The following is a 13249-nucleotide window of genomic DNA, read 5'->3' as shown; positions in this document are numbered from 1 at the left end:
TTAAGAAGAGTTGGCCACTCTGAATAAAATTTGCCCGAGTCTACTGATTGTAAGAGACTCCCGTGGATGCGATTCATCCATCCTTCCAGAATTCTTGAACGTTGAGTGTAATGGCAGAACAGCTTCAATCCATAGATTCCATTGTGGATTATTCTTTGGAGTTTTGATCATGATGGCCCAAAACCACTAAACAGTAAGGACTACCTGGCTTTGGCGACATTGTTCATTGAAATTTTGGAGGAATGAATGCTACATGTGTTCAATAGTCCTAGTAGCGCTGGAAAAGTGACCGCCCAAGAGATTTGTTTACCTTTGCTTTTGAAGATGACGTCATCAGTCAGCTGTAGCTTAAAGGTGCCTATTGTTAGCTCCTTCAATAAACTATAAAACAAACCGTTCCTAGGGAGGCTTAATTATTAGTAGGTAGGATATATACAGTCCGCTTGCAGGAGAAGAGATTCTCCAGAACATTTGGTCCTTCGAGCCGGATGGACGTGCCGTGATTGGGCTGAAATCCGAGGATTTTGACCTCCCGAGGAACGCCTGTTTTTTGTGAGTGGCTGGACTACAGTGGCCTTTGTCATGAGTGATAAGGAAGATTCTGTTGTCAGACCACCCGTATTGGAGGCCAATACTGGCCCGATGGTGGTCAGTGAAGAGCTTTCAAAAGCGAAGAAGATAATGAGTGTCGTAAAGAGGTCAATCACTCGCCAATTGAACCTTCTCAAAGACGCCATTCATTCGGATAATTTGCCATCCAGGACGCTCCTGAAGCTGAAGGTGAAGGAGGTAGAGGCCACGCTCGCCCGACTTGAAAGTACAGTCATAGCGCTCGATCTCGCCGAACTTTCCGAGGAAGAGCTGGATTGGGCGCACACGTACCTGGATGAAGAGCGAGATAGGGTCCAGCACGCGACGGCTAGAGTGACCGACCACATTGAGTCGAGAGCCGATGAAGCTAGTATCTCATTTCATACAGGAGACACGCAAGTGCGATTATTCAGACAGAGCCTGAAAGAGCGTCATCAGTCCGAGCAAACAGAGGCGCTACAACGAGTCAAAGAAGCTGAAGAGCGTGTCCAAGAGGCCCAAGATACCCTTATTCAAGCAAAGGCTGCGGAGAACATGATTTCAGATGCCTTGGAAGAAATTGAACTCGGATCTCGTGCGGGCGACTTTGTAGAACCGCTTGTTACTGAGAACGGAACCCTCGCTGGGGTAGAGTCCGGTGGTGTCACCAGTTGGATGGCCAATCCAGAGCTATATGCCAGACTTGGAGGAGGAAGTACCGGCCACGTCAAGTCATCAATTGATGTCAAGATGCCAATATTCTCTGGTAACCTCCTCGAGTTCCAAGAGTGGTCGAACATGTTTGAAGCATTGATCCATTCCACCAACCGATCTCCTGCTGAAAAGATGGGGCTTCTCAAGGCATCAATGAGCGATAGGTGCAAGAAGCTCAGAGTTGGATTTGGAAATTCTGAAGCTCACTATCATTCTGCCCTACGCACTTTGCACAAAGTATTTGGCGATGACCAATTGCTTGTTGAAGCCCATCAAAGAGAGCTTGAGAACCTGCCCAAAGTGAGAGCTAAAGACTTGGAGAGTTTGTCAGACTTTGCATTTACTGTGCAGGGTCATGTTCTCGTCATCCAAGAGCGAGTCCCAAGGTCCGACGTTATTTGGGGACAACTGGAACGCACGTTGGAACGGAAATTGGATCATGACCTGTTCCGATTGTGGGAAACTCAAGTCGGCAGAACGAAGGATAAGAATCGGATTGACTTCTTCTGCGATTGGCTCCTTTCAATGGTTCGAAGTGATCAACGATATCATGGACAAGCCTTGGTTAGTGGAAAAAGAACCGTCGTTCAAGACAGGAACCGACCATCCCACAACCATTCTGTCAACCTGGAGCCACAACAATGTATCCTGTGCTCCAAAGACCACCCGTTAGTTGAGTGCCGCGACTTCAAAATTATGTCCTATGATCAGAGAATGGACTTTACCCTCAAATCAGGTCTTTGCGTTGGCTGCTTAAAGCCCGGGCACATGTTTCGCCGTTGCAGAATGAAGAAGCGGTGCTCAAAATGCAATCGTTCCCATCATCCTCTACTCCACAATTCCACCCATCGAGACGAGTTAGCCAACCCTCACATTCAAGAAGATCGTGTGAGTAGCAACAGTGTTTCAAACGGACAAAAGGTTGTTTTAGGAGTGATTCCAATCAAGTGTTCAGGTCCTAAAGGAGCATGGATCGTTAATGCGTTAGTGGACGAGGGATCAGACACGACATTCATCAGTGAGAATATCCTCAAGAAGCTAGGTTTTGTGGAGACAGGCACGTCACGCACTCAATTGACGATCCATGGAACGACGGCGACCACCAGCTTAGGTTCGTACAACGCCACAATTCAAGTTGGCAATCCAGAAACAAGTGAGACGTTCGATCTTGAAGTCAAGTCACTTCCTGTCACTTGTAAGGGTCTCAAAGGGATTAATTGGGCTTCTTTGCGGGGGAGGTGGAAACACCTCGAGGACCTGTCTCTGAGTGAAAACGACGGACCAGTGCATCTGTTATTGGGATTGGACTCTGGACATTTGATCGAACCGTTAGAGCAAAGAAGAGGTCAAAAAGGTGAGCCATCTGCATTTCGCACTCGCCTTGGATGGGTTTGTAGGGGCCCAATCAACGAACAAGCTTCAGTGAGTCAGTGTCGACACTCAAACTTTGTTCAAGACTCCAATCTCCTTTTGGATCAGCACCTCGATCAATTCTTTGCTACAGAGTCGTATGGAGCAGAGGGTCGAGTCGCATCTGAGACAAAGATGAGTCTCCAAGATGAATACGCACTCAACATGATCAAGGAAAATACCAAGAAGCTCCTGTACAAACCCGGCTATGAAGTCAGCTTACCTTGGATACCTGGAGTATCTCGGCCAGAGAACAACAGGCAATTGGCCGAAAAGAGATTAGCAGGATTGGAGCGTCGGTTTATCAGGAACCCCATCTTTGCAACGGCTTACCGAGAGTCCATGGGAAAGACCATTGAAAAAGGTTATGCTGTGAAAATTTCGAATCCACGAGAATTGGACCATCCCTGTCAAGCCTTTCTTCCTCATCATGGTGTTTGGAAGAAAAACAAGAAAGACGTACGCGTGGTGATGGACTCAGCTGCTCAGTTCAAGGGCAAGAGCCTTAATGATTGCTTGATGTCAGGACCACCGCTGCAAAATGATCTCATGGACGTGTTGCTTCGATTCAGAGAAGGTTCAACGGCAGTAACAGGTGATATTGAGGCCATGTTTAGCCGTATTTACATGCATGAGGACGACGGAAGATACCACCGATTCTTGTGGCGAAGCAACATTGATGATCCAATTGAAACGTTCCAAATGTCTGGTGTTGTGTTTGGAGATAAATCATCACCGTGTCTGGCCATCCACACACTTTTGCAAACTGCAGAAGATACGCCTTGCCGGGAAGTGGTAAAATCTGCTATTTCTGATCAATTTTACGTTGATGACTACCTAAACAGTCACGATGATCCAGTGGAAGCTCTGATAATTGCATGTGAAGTTCGTGATGTCTTGCTTCATGGGAACTTCAATCTGAGAGGATGGGCAACAAATAATCCTAAGGTGGCAAATGAACTCGGCGAAATTGCTTCGGTACCATTGAGATCTTTACCAGAAGATGGAACGTCCGCCAAGATCCTTGGCCTCATCTGGGAAACAAGAAACGATGTGCTGGGCTTCAATGTTGAAGCAACGTCTTTAACCTTCACTCGCCGTGGACTACTGAGCAGACTTGCCGGCTTGTACGATCCACTTGGTCTCATTTCGCCAGTGACAATCTCTGGCAAGATCCAGATGAAATCTCTTGTTGTCAAGGGTCTGGATTGGGATGATCCCGTTGATCTTGAGCAAAAGCGGTGGTGGAACAATTGGAATCATCAACTGATCGAGTTGGGAAAACTAAAGTTCCCAAGATGTATCTCGTCATTGGGAGGCGATGATATCCAAAGACAGTTGCATGTGTTTTGCGATGCCTCTGAAGACGGGTTTTGTGCTGTGTCATATCTCAGATGCTCGAAGACAACGGGGGAGGTGACTCTTCGATTGATTTGCGGCAAAACCAGAGTATCTCCCAAGAAACCCATGACCATCCCAAAACTCGAACTCCAAGCAGCAGTGTTGGCTTCTCGATTGGCTGATCATTTAAATCGCAGGTTGCGTCTCAAGATCAATGAACGTTTCTTTTGGACGGACAGCCGTGTGGTTCGATGTTGGATCTCAAGTGTGGCTCAGACATTCAGGCCATTCGTAGCCTTTAGGATTGGAGAGATCCAGAGCCTCACCTTAGCCAGAGAGTGGAGGCAAGTCCCCGGGAAACTGAACCCAGCTGATCTTGGCACTCGATCATTGTCAACCCCAATCATTACAGACGATTGGATCCATGGTCCAAGATTCCTCCTAAAAGCAAGGACAAACTGGCCCCCAGATGTCGAAATTGAGACAACAGTTGAAGAACAACGTCAGAAATATCGTATGAATGAAGAAAGAGCAGAGGTCTATGCAACAAAAATCGGTGAAGAAATCAGTACATTGCAAGAGGTCATCACAGCCTCTCGCCGGGAGGGAGAATCCAATCCGTTCGTTCTCCAGGGGAAAACCAGACTTGCTCTATTATGATAATGGCACCAATTTTGTTGGTGCCAAGAACCTGCTCAAGGAGCTTGGAAGTAACCGAGGACCAATTCAAGACGATTCCATTGCCTGCGATATAAAATGGAAATTTCAAGTCCCCTCAGCTCCTCATTGGGGAGGAATACATGAGTCATTGGTCAAATCTGCGAAGAAAGCGATGATCAAAGTACTGGAAGAGGACCAAGCCTCAAGGAGGCATCTGCGCGACCATGAGTTGTGGACGGTAATGTGTGAGGTCACCGGATTCCTCAATTGCCGCCCACTGACGTACGAAAGCTCAGACGAAGAAGACGCTCGAGCCTTGACTCCAAACCATTCTTTACTCTTGAGGGCTAATCCAACCGTCCCGCCTGGTCATTATTCGTCATTAGACCCCCGTCGTCATTTCTCTTACGTACAGGGAGTGGTTGATAGAATATGGAATCGTTGGACTACTGAGTATCTTCCAACTCTACTTACGAGGAACAAGTGGAGCACCAAAATGATAAACATCCCACTGGGAACAGAAGTGTTGGTCGTTGGAACCCCAGAAGCCCGATCGAAATGGAAGATGGGGACCGTGACTGACATTCATCCAAGTGAAGACGGTTTAGTTCGGGCCGTAACCATTCGGACACCAGAAGGAGTAATGAAGCGTCCAATAACCAAAATCTGTCCACTCCAACCTCTTACTAAGTCATCAGACCAACAGGCCAATATGTCTCAACTGCTTGATCCTCAAATCGCATCCCAAGACCTCTCTCCTCGAACATCTCAGTATTGATCTCCCTCGTCAAGTGGAATGGGGGAGGAATGGACGGAAGAATTATGTCTCCTGCCATGTCTGCCGGAACTGGGTATTCCGCCTGAGTATTCCACTGGAATCGGGAGCTTTCCGGTATTGGCAGCGGAAAGGGGAACAGCCAGATGAAAACAACGTGGATCCGAATGCTTGTTTGACCCAGCCATGATTGGCCAATTCAGCCCAGATCAGCCAACCCTGCCATGGAAGGCAGCTGTCCCGGGGAGTGTGAAAGAGAACCCTGGGTTGAACAGTTGCCTATTGTTAGCTCCTTCAATAAACTATAAAACAAACCGTTCCTAGGGAGGCTTAATTATTAGTAGGTAGGATATATACAGTCCGCTTGCAGGAGAAGAGATTCTCCAGAACAATGTCTCTTTTCCTTATCAACCGAGAATACATTTTTGGGGTGTTTCCTCTCGTTGTGGTCTTATCAATTCGTAGGTCTTGTTGATCCGGTTGCATCTTTCAAGTCAGACTTGGATTTTTTTTAGATGGCATTCCAGATCAACCCTACATTCACGGACTAGCCTTGTCTGCCAACCCGAACTCGTTGATAGACCAAATATTATGTAAAGATTGAAGGGTGATAAAGGGTCAGTCAGCCAACACCTCGAATGGCGGACGTGCTTTTTTACCCCTCCGACAGGAATATGTATTTTAATGGTTTAATTCCGATATCTTGCCTCTGACTCTGTGATACCAGTGAGTGGGGCCACGCCCACGAAAAGTGGCCCCTCATGAACATTTTATAAACCCAGTTCAGTGCATCCCTCCTTCTCATGCTTCCTGATTCCATATTCTCCTGCCCACGTCTTTTTCTAGACGTGAGCTTTTAGCCCTCCAACCCTCTTCCTCTTCCAAATCATCCCTTCCCTTTCACCCCCTCACATGGCGATAGTGATTTCCCTTTTCTAGGTCGGATTGAACAGCTCGGTATCGCGAGGAATCAGCATCGGTGGCAATATCAGATCAACAAGCGGAGAGGTAGGAATCAACCGGTGTCTTCCTGCTTCCTCAACTGTCATGGCGGGCGAACATGCTGCGAGTGGCTCGAGCAGGACAGTGTCTCAACTATATCCGAGGGCACGCCTTCACCTTCTTACCCAAGACATGGGTCACCAAGGAGAAACACGAGAGTTGCTTTCCCGGCAAACAGAGTTTCGCAATTCATACCAGCTTGGAGCTCTATATTACCAATCGCTTTGAGCCCTTCCTCCTCTCATCCTCTCCTCATCACATAGCCGTGGATGCCCTAGTCTATCAAAGTCGACCTCTACTCTAGAGTCTAACTACTAATTTCTGCTACAAGAGTGATGAACTTTAGATACAGTTGCATACAAATCACTTGCTACCTCTACTCCCTACGATGCCAGCACGATCTCGGTCGTCTGGGAAATCTAGGCTACTCTTCAAGGCAAACTGTACAGTTCAATCTACTTTATTCATCGCAAAAATGAAAATGACACTCTACCAATCAGCTGTCTTGCTCGGGTAATGAAAGAGGGGGTAATTGCTTGGCCATGGAAGAGGGAAAACATACATGGACAGAAAATGGTTTGATCCTACTTTTGATGAGGGTGATTGGAGATTGGTCCAATGGAGATCCACGGCGATGACGTCGGTTCGATGGGATTGAAGGTCCAGAATTGAATTGACGGAGTATAACTCAGAAGTTGCACCTGTACTCAGCTCCAGAGATTTTTCAACTCGTCTATGCTGGCTCGCTGATGTATGCTATGCGCTTCCCCAGGTCCTCTTGACTCTGCACGGCTTCCTGGGTCCCGACTCCAATCGTTGACTTTCACTGTCCTTATTCAATATGGATAGACTTAACCTCCAGTAATCTATCAAAATGTTCTCGATTCAACTACCAGCAAGAGCTTCAAGATGGGATTTGTTTTCACTTTCAATGTTCAATGGTGCCTTCTCGGAGAGGTTCAAAACAGACTTCTCTCCTCGAGAACCAAAATGTGACTCTGCTCTCCTTGAGCACGAAAATGTGACTGTTCGTTGATTTAACTTTCCCGTACAATGTTGGTTTCCGCCTCTTCCTCATGGAGGCTAAAACGGGTTGTCCCAGGGCCCTTGGTGGACGGCGACGGTTTCTTCAATGTCCAGGGTTGACCTCCTTTCGTCAGGCCAGTCACATTGGCCATCAAAGGGTTCCTCAGATTGCCACTTCTGCAAGGTGTGGCATGTGGGCCACATCTGACCACCACTGCGTCTAGACGGCAAAGGGTTGACATTGGGCTGGAACCACGTCCCAACGGGATATCCAGGAAGGATTGGTCGTCATTTGCCGCCAGGGGGCCGACATTTTGGTAACATCGGTTCTTGAGGATGAGATTGCTTATTCAGATTCTCTTCCCCCTTCTCAAAATGATCACGAGAATATCGGTTTTGATGACCGAGGATTTCCTGTTTCTCCTCCCTTCAAACGTGTAGCCGACATTCCTCACCCATAGTTGTAGCTGGGCTGACCAGCCCCTTGGGTACTGGAGCTTTCCTTGGTGGTAGGAGCGATGTAGAGATTGATTCACACTGAATCACAAAGCTCTTTGATACAACCGGTTCCTGTGGCATTGTACATCTATAATCAAGGGCTGGAGGAGCTACTTGTGATGGATCACGACGTCACGACGAGCATCAGGCTGGCATTTGGTCGACATCTGACCGACAAACGGACTACACGATGGGCAATCCAACAACTTTGTGATTTTCCCATGATAATAACATACATTATCTTAACATTTTGATAAAACCCGTTCTGGGAGCAATCATTCATCCTGTACATCACTTATCCATATCATATTAAGATGATGTACTCGATTGTGGACGGAACAGTTGGGAACCTGACCTTTCCGGAGGTGATGTCTGGACACAAGTTGTACTTCCTGGTCAAGGACTTGCTAATACCTTATTGTCCTTGGCCCGACATCCTTTCGGATATTGGCGTTCACGTACCTTTGTCCGTCTCCCAGCCAAATGCCATCAGCAACGGGAGTCGACAAAGGATCTGTTCAATCTGGCCCATCCACTCTACTGTTGTACTATCTGTAACTTACCACTTCCCTTTTTTCATGTGCACTGAACCAATTCTAGTCATCTCTGCTGTGATATCACTAGTTGAATGTTTTATCGTTTTAACCATTTTAGTTTCTTCTTTTACTTCTTTATCCATATTTGTGTAAGTTGTTTACATTAACAATTCTATCATTTTACAAGCTGATCTGACTGAGAGTCGCAATAAAAGATTTATTTAAATAGATGAATTATAACGGTACATTTTAATAGTACTGGTAATTACATTCCCTGGAGCGGTTAGAAAAGCCCGTGAAAAACCAAACCCCAAAAATCATTGTCCTTGAAGATTACATACCTTGTGGAAATTGAAAAAGCCCTTGAAAAACTAAATCAAAAAAAGGTTTCTTACCTGAAGCACTCACGCAACCATTTACTTAACACAAAGAACAACAAAATGTGCGATTTCTCTCAACATACGACGAGACTGACCTGAAAAAGCATGTTTAAAAGTGAAGCTTCGTGTCTCCATATTGAGAATAGACAAGTTCGATTTCCTTTTTGAAAAAGCTGGTGTAGTCGTTGTAGTCCAAGGGTTTAAGAGGTTTCGTGATCTGGGCAAGAGCTAGGGAAACGATGACAAGTTTTCAGTTCAGTCCCGTCTTTTGTTGAGAGCAGTCGTAAGTTTTGTTGCTTCTGATCTTTTCAAACGAATGGTCTGAGTGTGTTGTATTGTGTAAGTGGTCCGTGGGAGTATGTTGTGTTGTGTAAGTGGTCGCGTGGCTGTGTGTTGTGTTGTGTAAGTGGTCGCGCGGCTGTGTGTTGTGTTGTGTTAGTGGTCACGTGGCTACTTAAAGTAAGACACATTTGTTCTTTAGCTTTCTTTTCTTACTATCACTAGTAGTTTAGTCTGATATCTTTTATTGTTCATGTCGTATTTCTCTTTTTTCGTCTGTCAATATTTTTATCCCAGTTCTAGGTTTTTCATGTATTTTTGATTTAAGGAGTATTCCATTTTTTCATTGTTTGATCTTTTCATTTCCTGTACTTGTAAATGTATAAGTTGAATTTTCTTGTAGTATTCTATCAGTTTAGCCAAGAATAGGTCACTGTTTCCCTCGTTCTTGCCCAGATCACGAAGCCTCTTAAACGTTTTGACTACACCACCTTCTTTTTAACAAAGGAAATCGAACTTGTTTATTCTCAATATGGAGACACGAAGCTTCACTGTAACTGCAAGTACTCAAATATCAAATAGTCCACTGCCAACAAGGTGTCTTAGATTAATAAAGTTATATTCTAGTAACCCAGACGAGTGTCACGCACGTGGTAAGTTGGGGGCATTCTCGAACATAAAACATAAACATGAGACCGGTAGAGGAAAGACAACTGGACAAGAGGAAAATAAAAGTACACATCGTAATTGTTTTGGCGGCAAATCCAAATTCCAGGGATGTCGCCCCAACATTCACTTTTAAACATGCTTTAGGACTACTAATAAGTTGCCCCAACCAGCATTGCCAACCAATATAAGTTTTATAAAAGTGTCCAAAAAATAACTCATTCAAGAGTTATAGACCTATTTTCGACACATGTTTTAAGTACTTGTCCTTACACTTCTCCACTCTTTTCGGCGCTCAGTGACGTCACAACTGGCTGCAAAGGACAAACGTCTCCTTACTACGTTGCCGTGTTACCTTTTGAAACATGAAATTTGATGGCTTGACCAATGAGTTTTGTACTACGACCATCACAATTTTACGTTAAGAGTATTTGGATCTTAAGCAGGCATACCGCATATCCATTTCCATTTATCCTCCATTGAGGATGTTTACTAGTGGTCTCAGGCAGTCATGTTTGCCAATATGAGGCATGTTTTGATACATGTCTAGTTTTCAAATGTTTTGAGTTTTCTAATGCATCGAATTTTGTATGTGGCGAGTTCTCCAATGTGTCAATTCTTCCTGAGTCGAGTTTTACTAGAACTGTCACAACCTCTAGTCCGGCTTTATGATGATGAAGAAAAGTGAGTTAAAAACTGCATATTGTAGTTGGAATTCTTTTTTCTTTTGATTTCCTCAGAGGAAATCTACCCAGAATGAAAAGTCGCTGACATCTGGCCACCATAATATTTGGGACTGGAAATCTTGTGGGAGTCAAATTGAAACATACCCAAAGTCAGTTTTTATTCAATTGAAGAATGCAACAGAATATGTATATCGCTGGCCTGAAAGGCTATTTGAACATTGTGTATATTGTCTAGCATTGTTCAGGGCATGACGTTCCAAACATTTTTAAACCCAAGCCGGGTTGGGTGAAGTCAATTTTTCCACCATACATAACTTGAGCTTCGGTGATGGACACAGACAACTGCGTCAGGCATCCTTTCATGGAAGGATATTTGGGGTTGTCACTTCCACCTGAAACATTGCAAATCCAGTCATACAATGGCATTCTCTATAGTAGGGGCTTTTCCTTACCTATAAACAATGAATTCTTGGTGTCAAGATCGAAACGTCCAGACACCCAATCAATATCTGTTCTATTTGAATCAGTTCTCAAGATAAGTGTTTGGTTCTCTGTCAGCAGTGTAATTTTTTCATCCACGCCATAATTCATTCGTAGCCTCAATTGCCTTTCAACTGAGTGTTTCTTCACCTTTGCTTCAATGAAACCGTTTTTTACTGTAAAAAAGAACGCAAAAATTATAGCACACTTATCTGTGACGGACAAAATTATTTTGAAGTTGAGTTCAGTCAAGTCTTCAGTTCAGTCCCGTCTTTTGTTGAGAGCAGTCTATATTCAAGTTTTGTTGCTTCTGATCTTTTCAAACGGTCGGTTTGAGTGTGTTGTGTTGTGCAAATGGTCGCGTGGCTGCTTAAAGTAATACACATTTGTTCTTTATCTTTCTCTTCTTCCTATCACTAGTAGTTTAGTCTAATATCTTTTATTGTTCATGTCGTATTTCTCTTTTTTCGTCTGTCAATATTTTTATCCCAGTTTTAGGTTTTTCATGTATTTTTGATTTAAGGAGTATTTCATTATTTTATTGTTTGATCTTTTTATATCCTATACTTGTGAATGTATTAGGTGATTTTTTTTGTAGTATTCTATCAGTTTAGCCAAGAGTAGGTCATTGTCATTCTCTTCTCCTCTGTTGCTAGCCCCAACCTACTTTTCTTCTCTTTGTCCGTCCCTAGCGAGTACTTTCCTCCTTGGTTTCCGCCCAGCATGTGAGTGCTGTTTACCTGCTCTACAGCTGGTTTTCATTTGCACGCGCTGGTTTCTCTCTCCTTTTTGCCCTCTTGGCTCTGTCTTTCTTTTTCTCACTTTTTTCATCTTTCTCGCTCATTTCTAACGGGTTTTCTCTTGAAACTGAAGGAAGATTCCTGAATTTTTCTCCGTATTCTTGCTCAGGTTCCCAGTATTTTTGATTAGGATCCCTCAAATAGCCTTGCTTTCAATAAACATGGAAGCTTTGTTGAAGGGGCCAGGAACTGTCTTGAGCTGGTTTTGGATGGGAAAACTCTGTTCTCCATTAATAAGCCTCTCATTATGGAAGCCTTCATAGCTTGGGTTGTTCACACACCGCCACTATTTGACTGTGGGATGAACCAGTGATTTGATTGAAACGCACCTTGTAGTCAAAGAGGTCATAGAGGACAAAGAGAGCATAGTAGAGAATACTCTCGAAACATAAACGACAGAGATGCAAAAAGGCACGCAAAAGGGGTAAATTGGCACACCCAGAATGGTGTTCCAAACTTAAAGAGTTTGGCCTTCTCAAGTTCCATGAGAAGGGATGTTCCAAACAGGGTTGCAGCCATTTCCACCCGTTTATTTGCATGAGGTCATTGAGGCACAAGGTATGCCTCAATTTCAAATGCATAAAGGCCCATCTCAAGGCCACTTGGGGGAAGAGACAGCAGGTGTCTCAACCTCACTGTCAAGTCTCTCAACAGACTTACCCTCCAAGGGTCACGGTTCCTCCTAACGGTCATGGATCCTACCAAGGGTCACTGGTCCAATTGTCCAATTCTAATCAAGAAGAGATTTTCGCGTAGTCACATGGGATATATTCGTTAACCGATGTTTACACATTTTTATAAGAACAAGAAAAACAACAACCGGAATCTAGAACAGAAAGCACGGCAACCTCAAATAGAAGGAGCAAAATGTAGAAGGAATCTTAAAATCTTCATTTTGAGCCATGACTCCGCACATAAATCGGATCTTCGTTCATTTGGTAGAAATCAAGCTTCTTCAAGAATCCGTCCAACAGGACGTTCTAACATCTGGGCGATTACTTCGAGCCATTCAGGCTTTTCCTGAGCTTGCACACAGTCATCTGAAGAATCTTGCTTAAAGGTTTCTGGTTGTTCGATGAATATTTCTTCTGTCAGCTCACCAATGAGGAAGGCAGCCTTAATATCCATTTGTTCGACAATCATGTCAAGCTTGGTACTCAAGGCTAACAGCAGCCGAATTGTCTCGAATCAAATTACGGGGCAGAACGTTTCATCGTAATCCAATCCTAGTTTTTGTGTAAAGCCCTTTGCCACCAGCCTTGCCTTGTACCGTTCTGGTGCACCCTTGTCATTCGTTTTCACCTTGAACACCCATCTCGTTTTCACCACGTTCTTGTCCTTGGGACGCTCCACGAGTTCCCAAACACCATTTTGGTCCTGAGTGTCTTGATTTTTCGTCCAGACTCTTTTTCTACTCGAGCTTTCC

At 44.5% G+C, this 13249-nt stretch overlaps 2 protein-coding genes across 4 annotated transcripts in view; one reads left to right on the top strand and one right to left on the bottom strand.

Moving 5' to 3' along the window:
* Positions 1-582: 582 nt before the first annotated feature.
* LOC131892630 (uncharacterized) lies at positions 583-4217 on the top strand. Its single transcript, XM_059242453.1, has 2 exons — positions 583-3489; positions 4089-4217. Exons 1-2 carry the CDS (start codon positions 583-585, stop codon positions 4215-4217), a joined length of 3036 nt encoding a protein of 1011 aa, XP_059098436.1.
* A 6459-nt stretch (positions 4218-10676) lies between these two features.
* Positions 10677-13249, bottom strand: part of LOC131890979 (uncharacterized) — a 34244-nt gene continuing 31671 nt past the window's right edge. For all 3 annotated transcript variants that reach the window (XM_059240454.1, XM_059240447.1, XM_059240463.1), the window contains 2 exons: positions 10996-11199; positions 10677-10935 (listed from right to left, as the gene is read on the bottom strand). In XM_059240454.1, coding sequence (XP_059096437.1) covers positions 10775-10935; positions 10996-11199 — 365 coding nt within the window. In that variant the 3' untranslated portion in view covers positions 10677-10774. The remainder of the gene's footprint in view (positions 10936-10995; positions 11200-13249) is intronic.

The sequence above is a fragment of the Tigriopus californicus genome, chromosome 2 (assembly GCF_007210705.1).
Source record: "Tigriopus californicus strain San Diego chromosome 2, Tcal_SD_v2.1, whole genome shotgun sequence".
NCBI lineage: Eukaryota > Metazoa > Arthropoda > Copepoda > Harpacticoida > Harpacticidae > Tigriopus > Tigriopus californicus.
The sequence above is the reverse complement of the archived record's forward strand: the minus strand, read 5'-3'. Positions and strand labels throughout refer to the sequence as shown.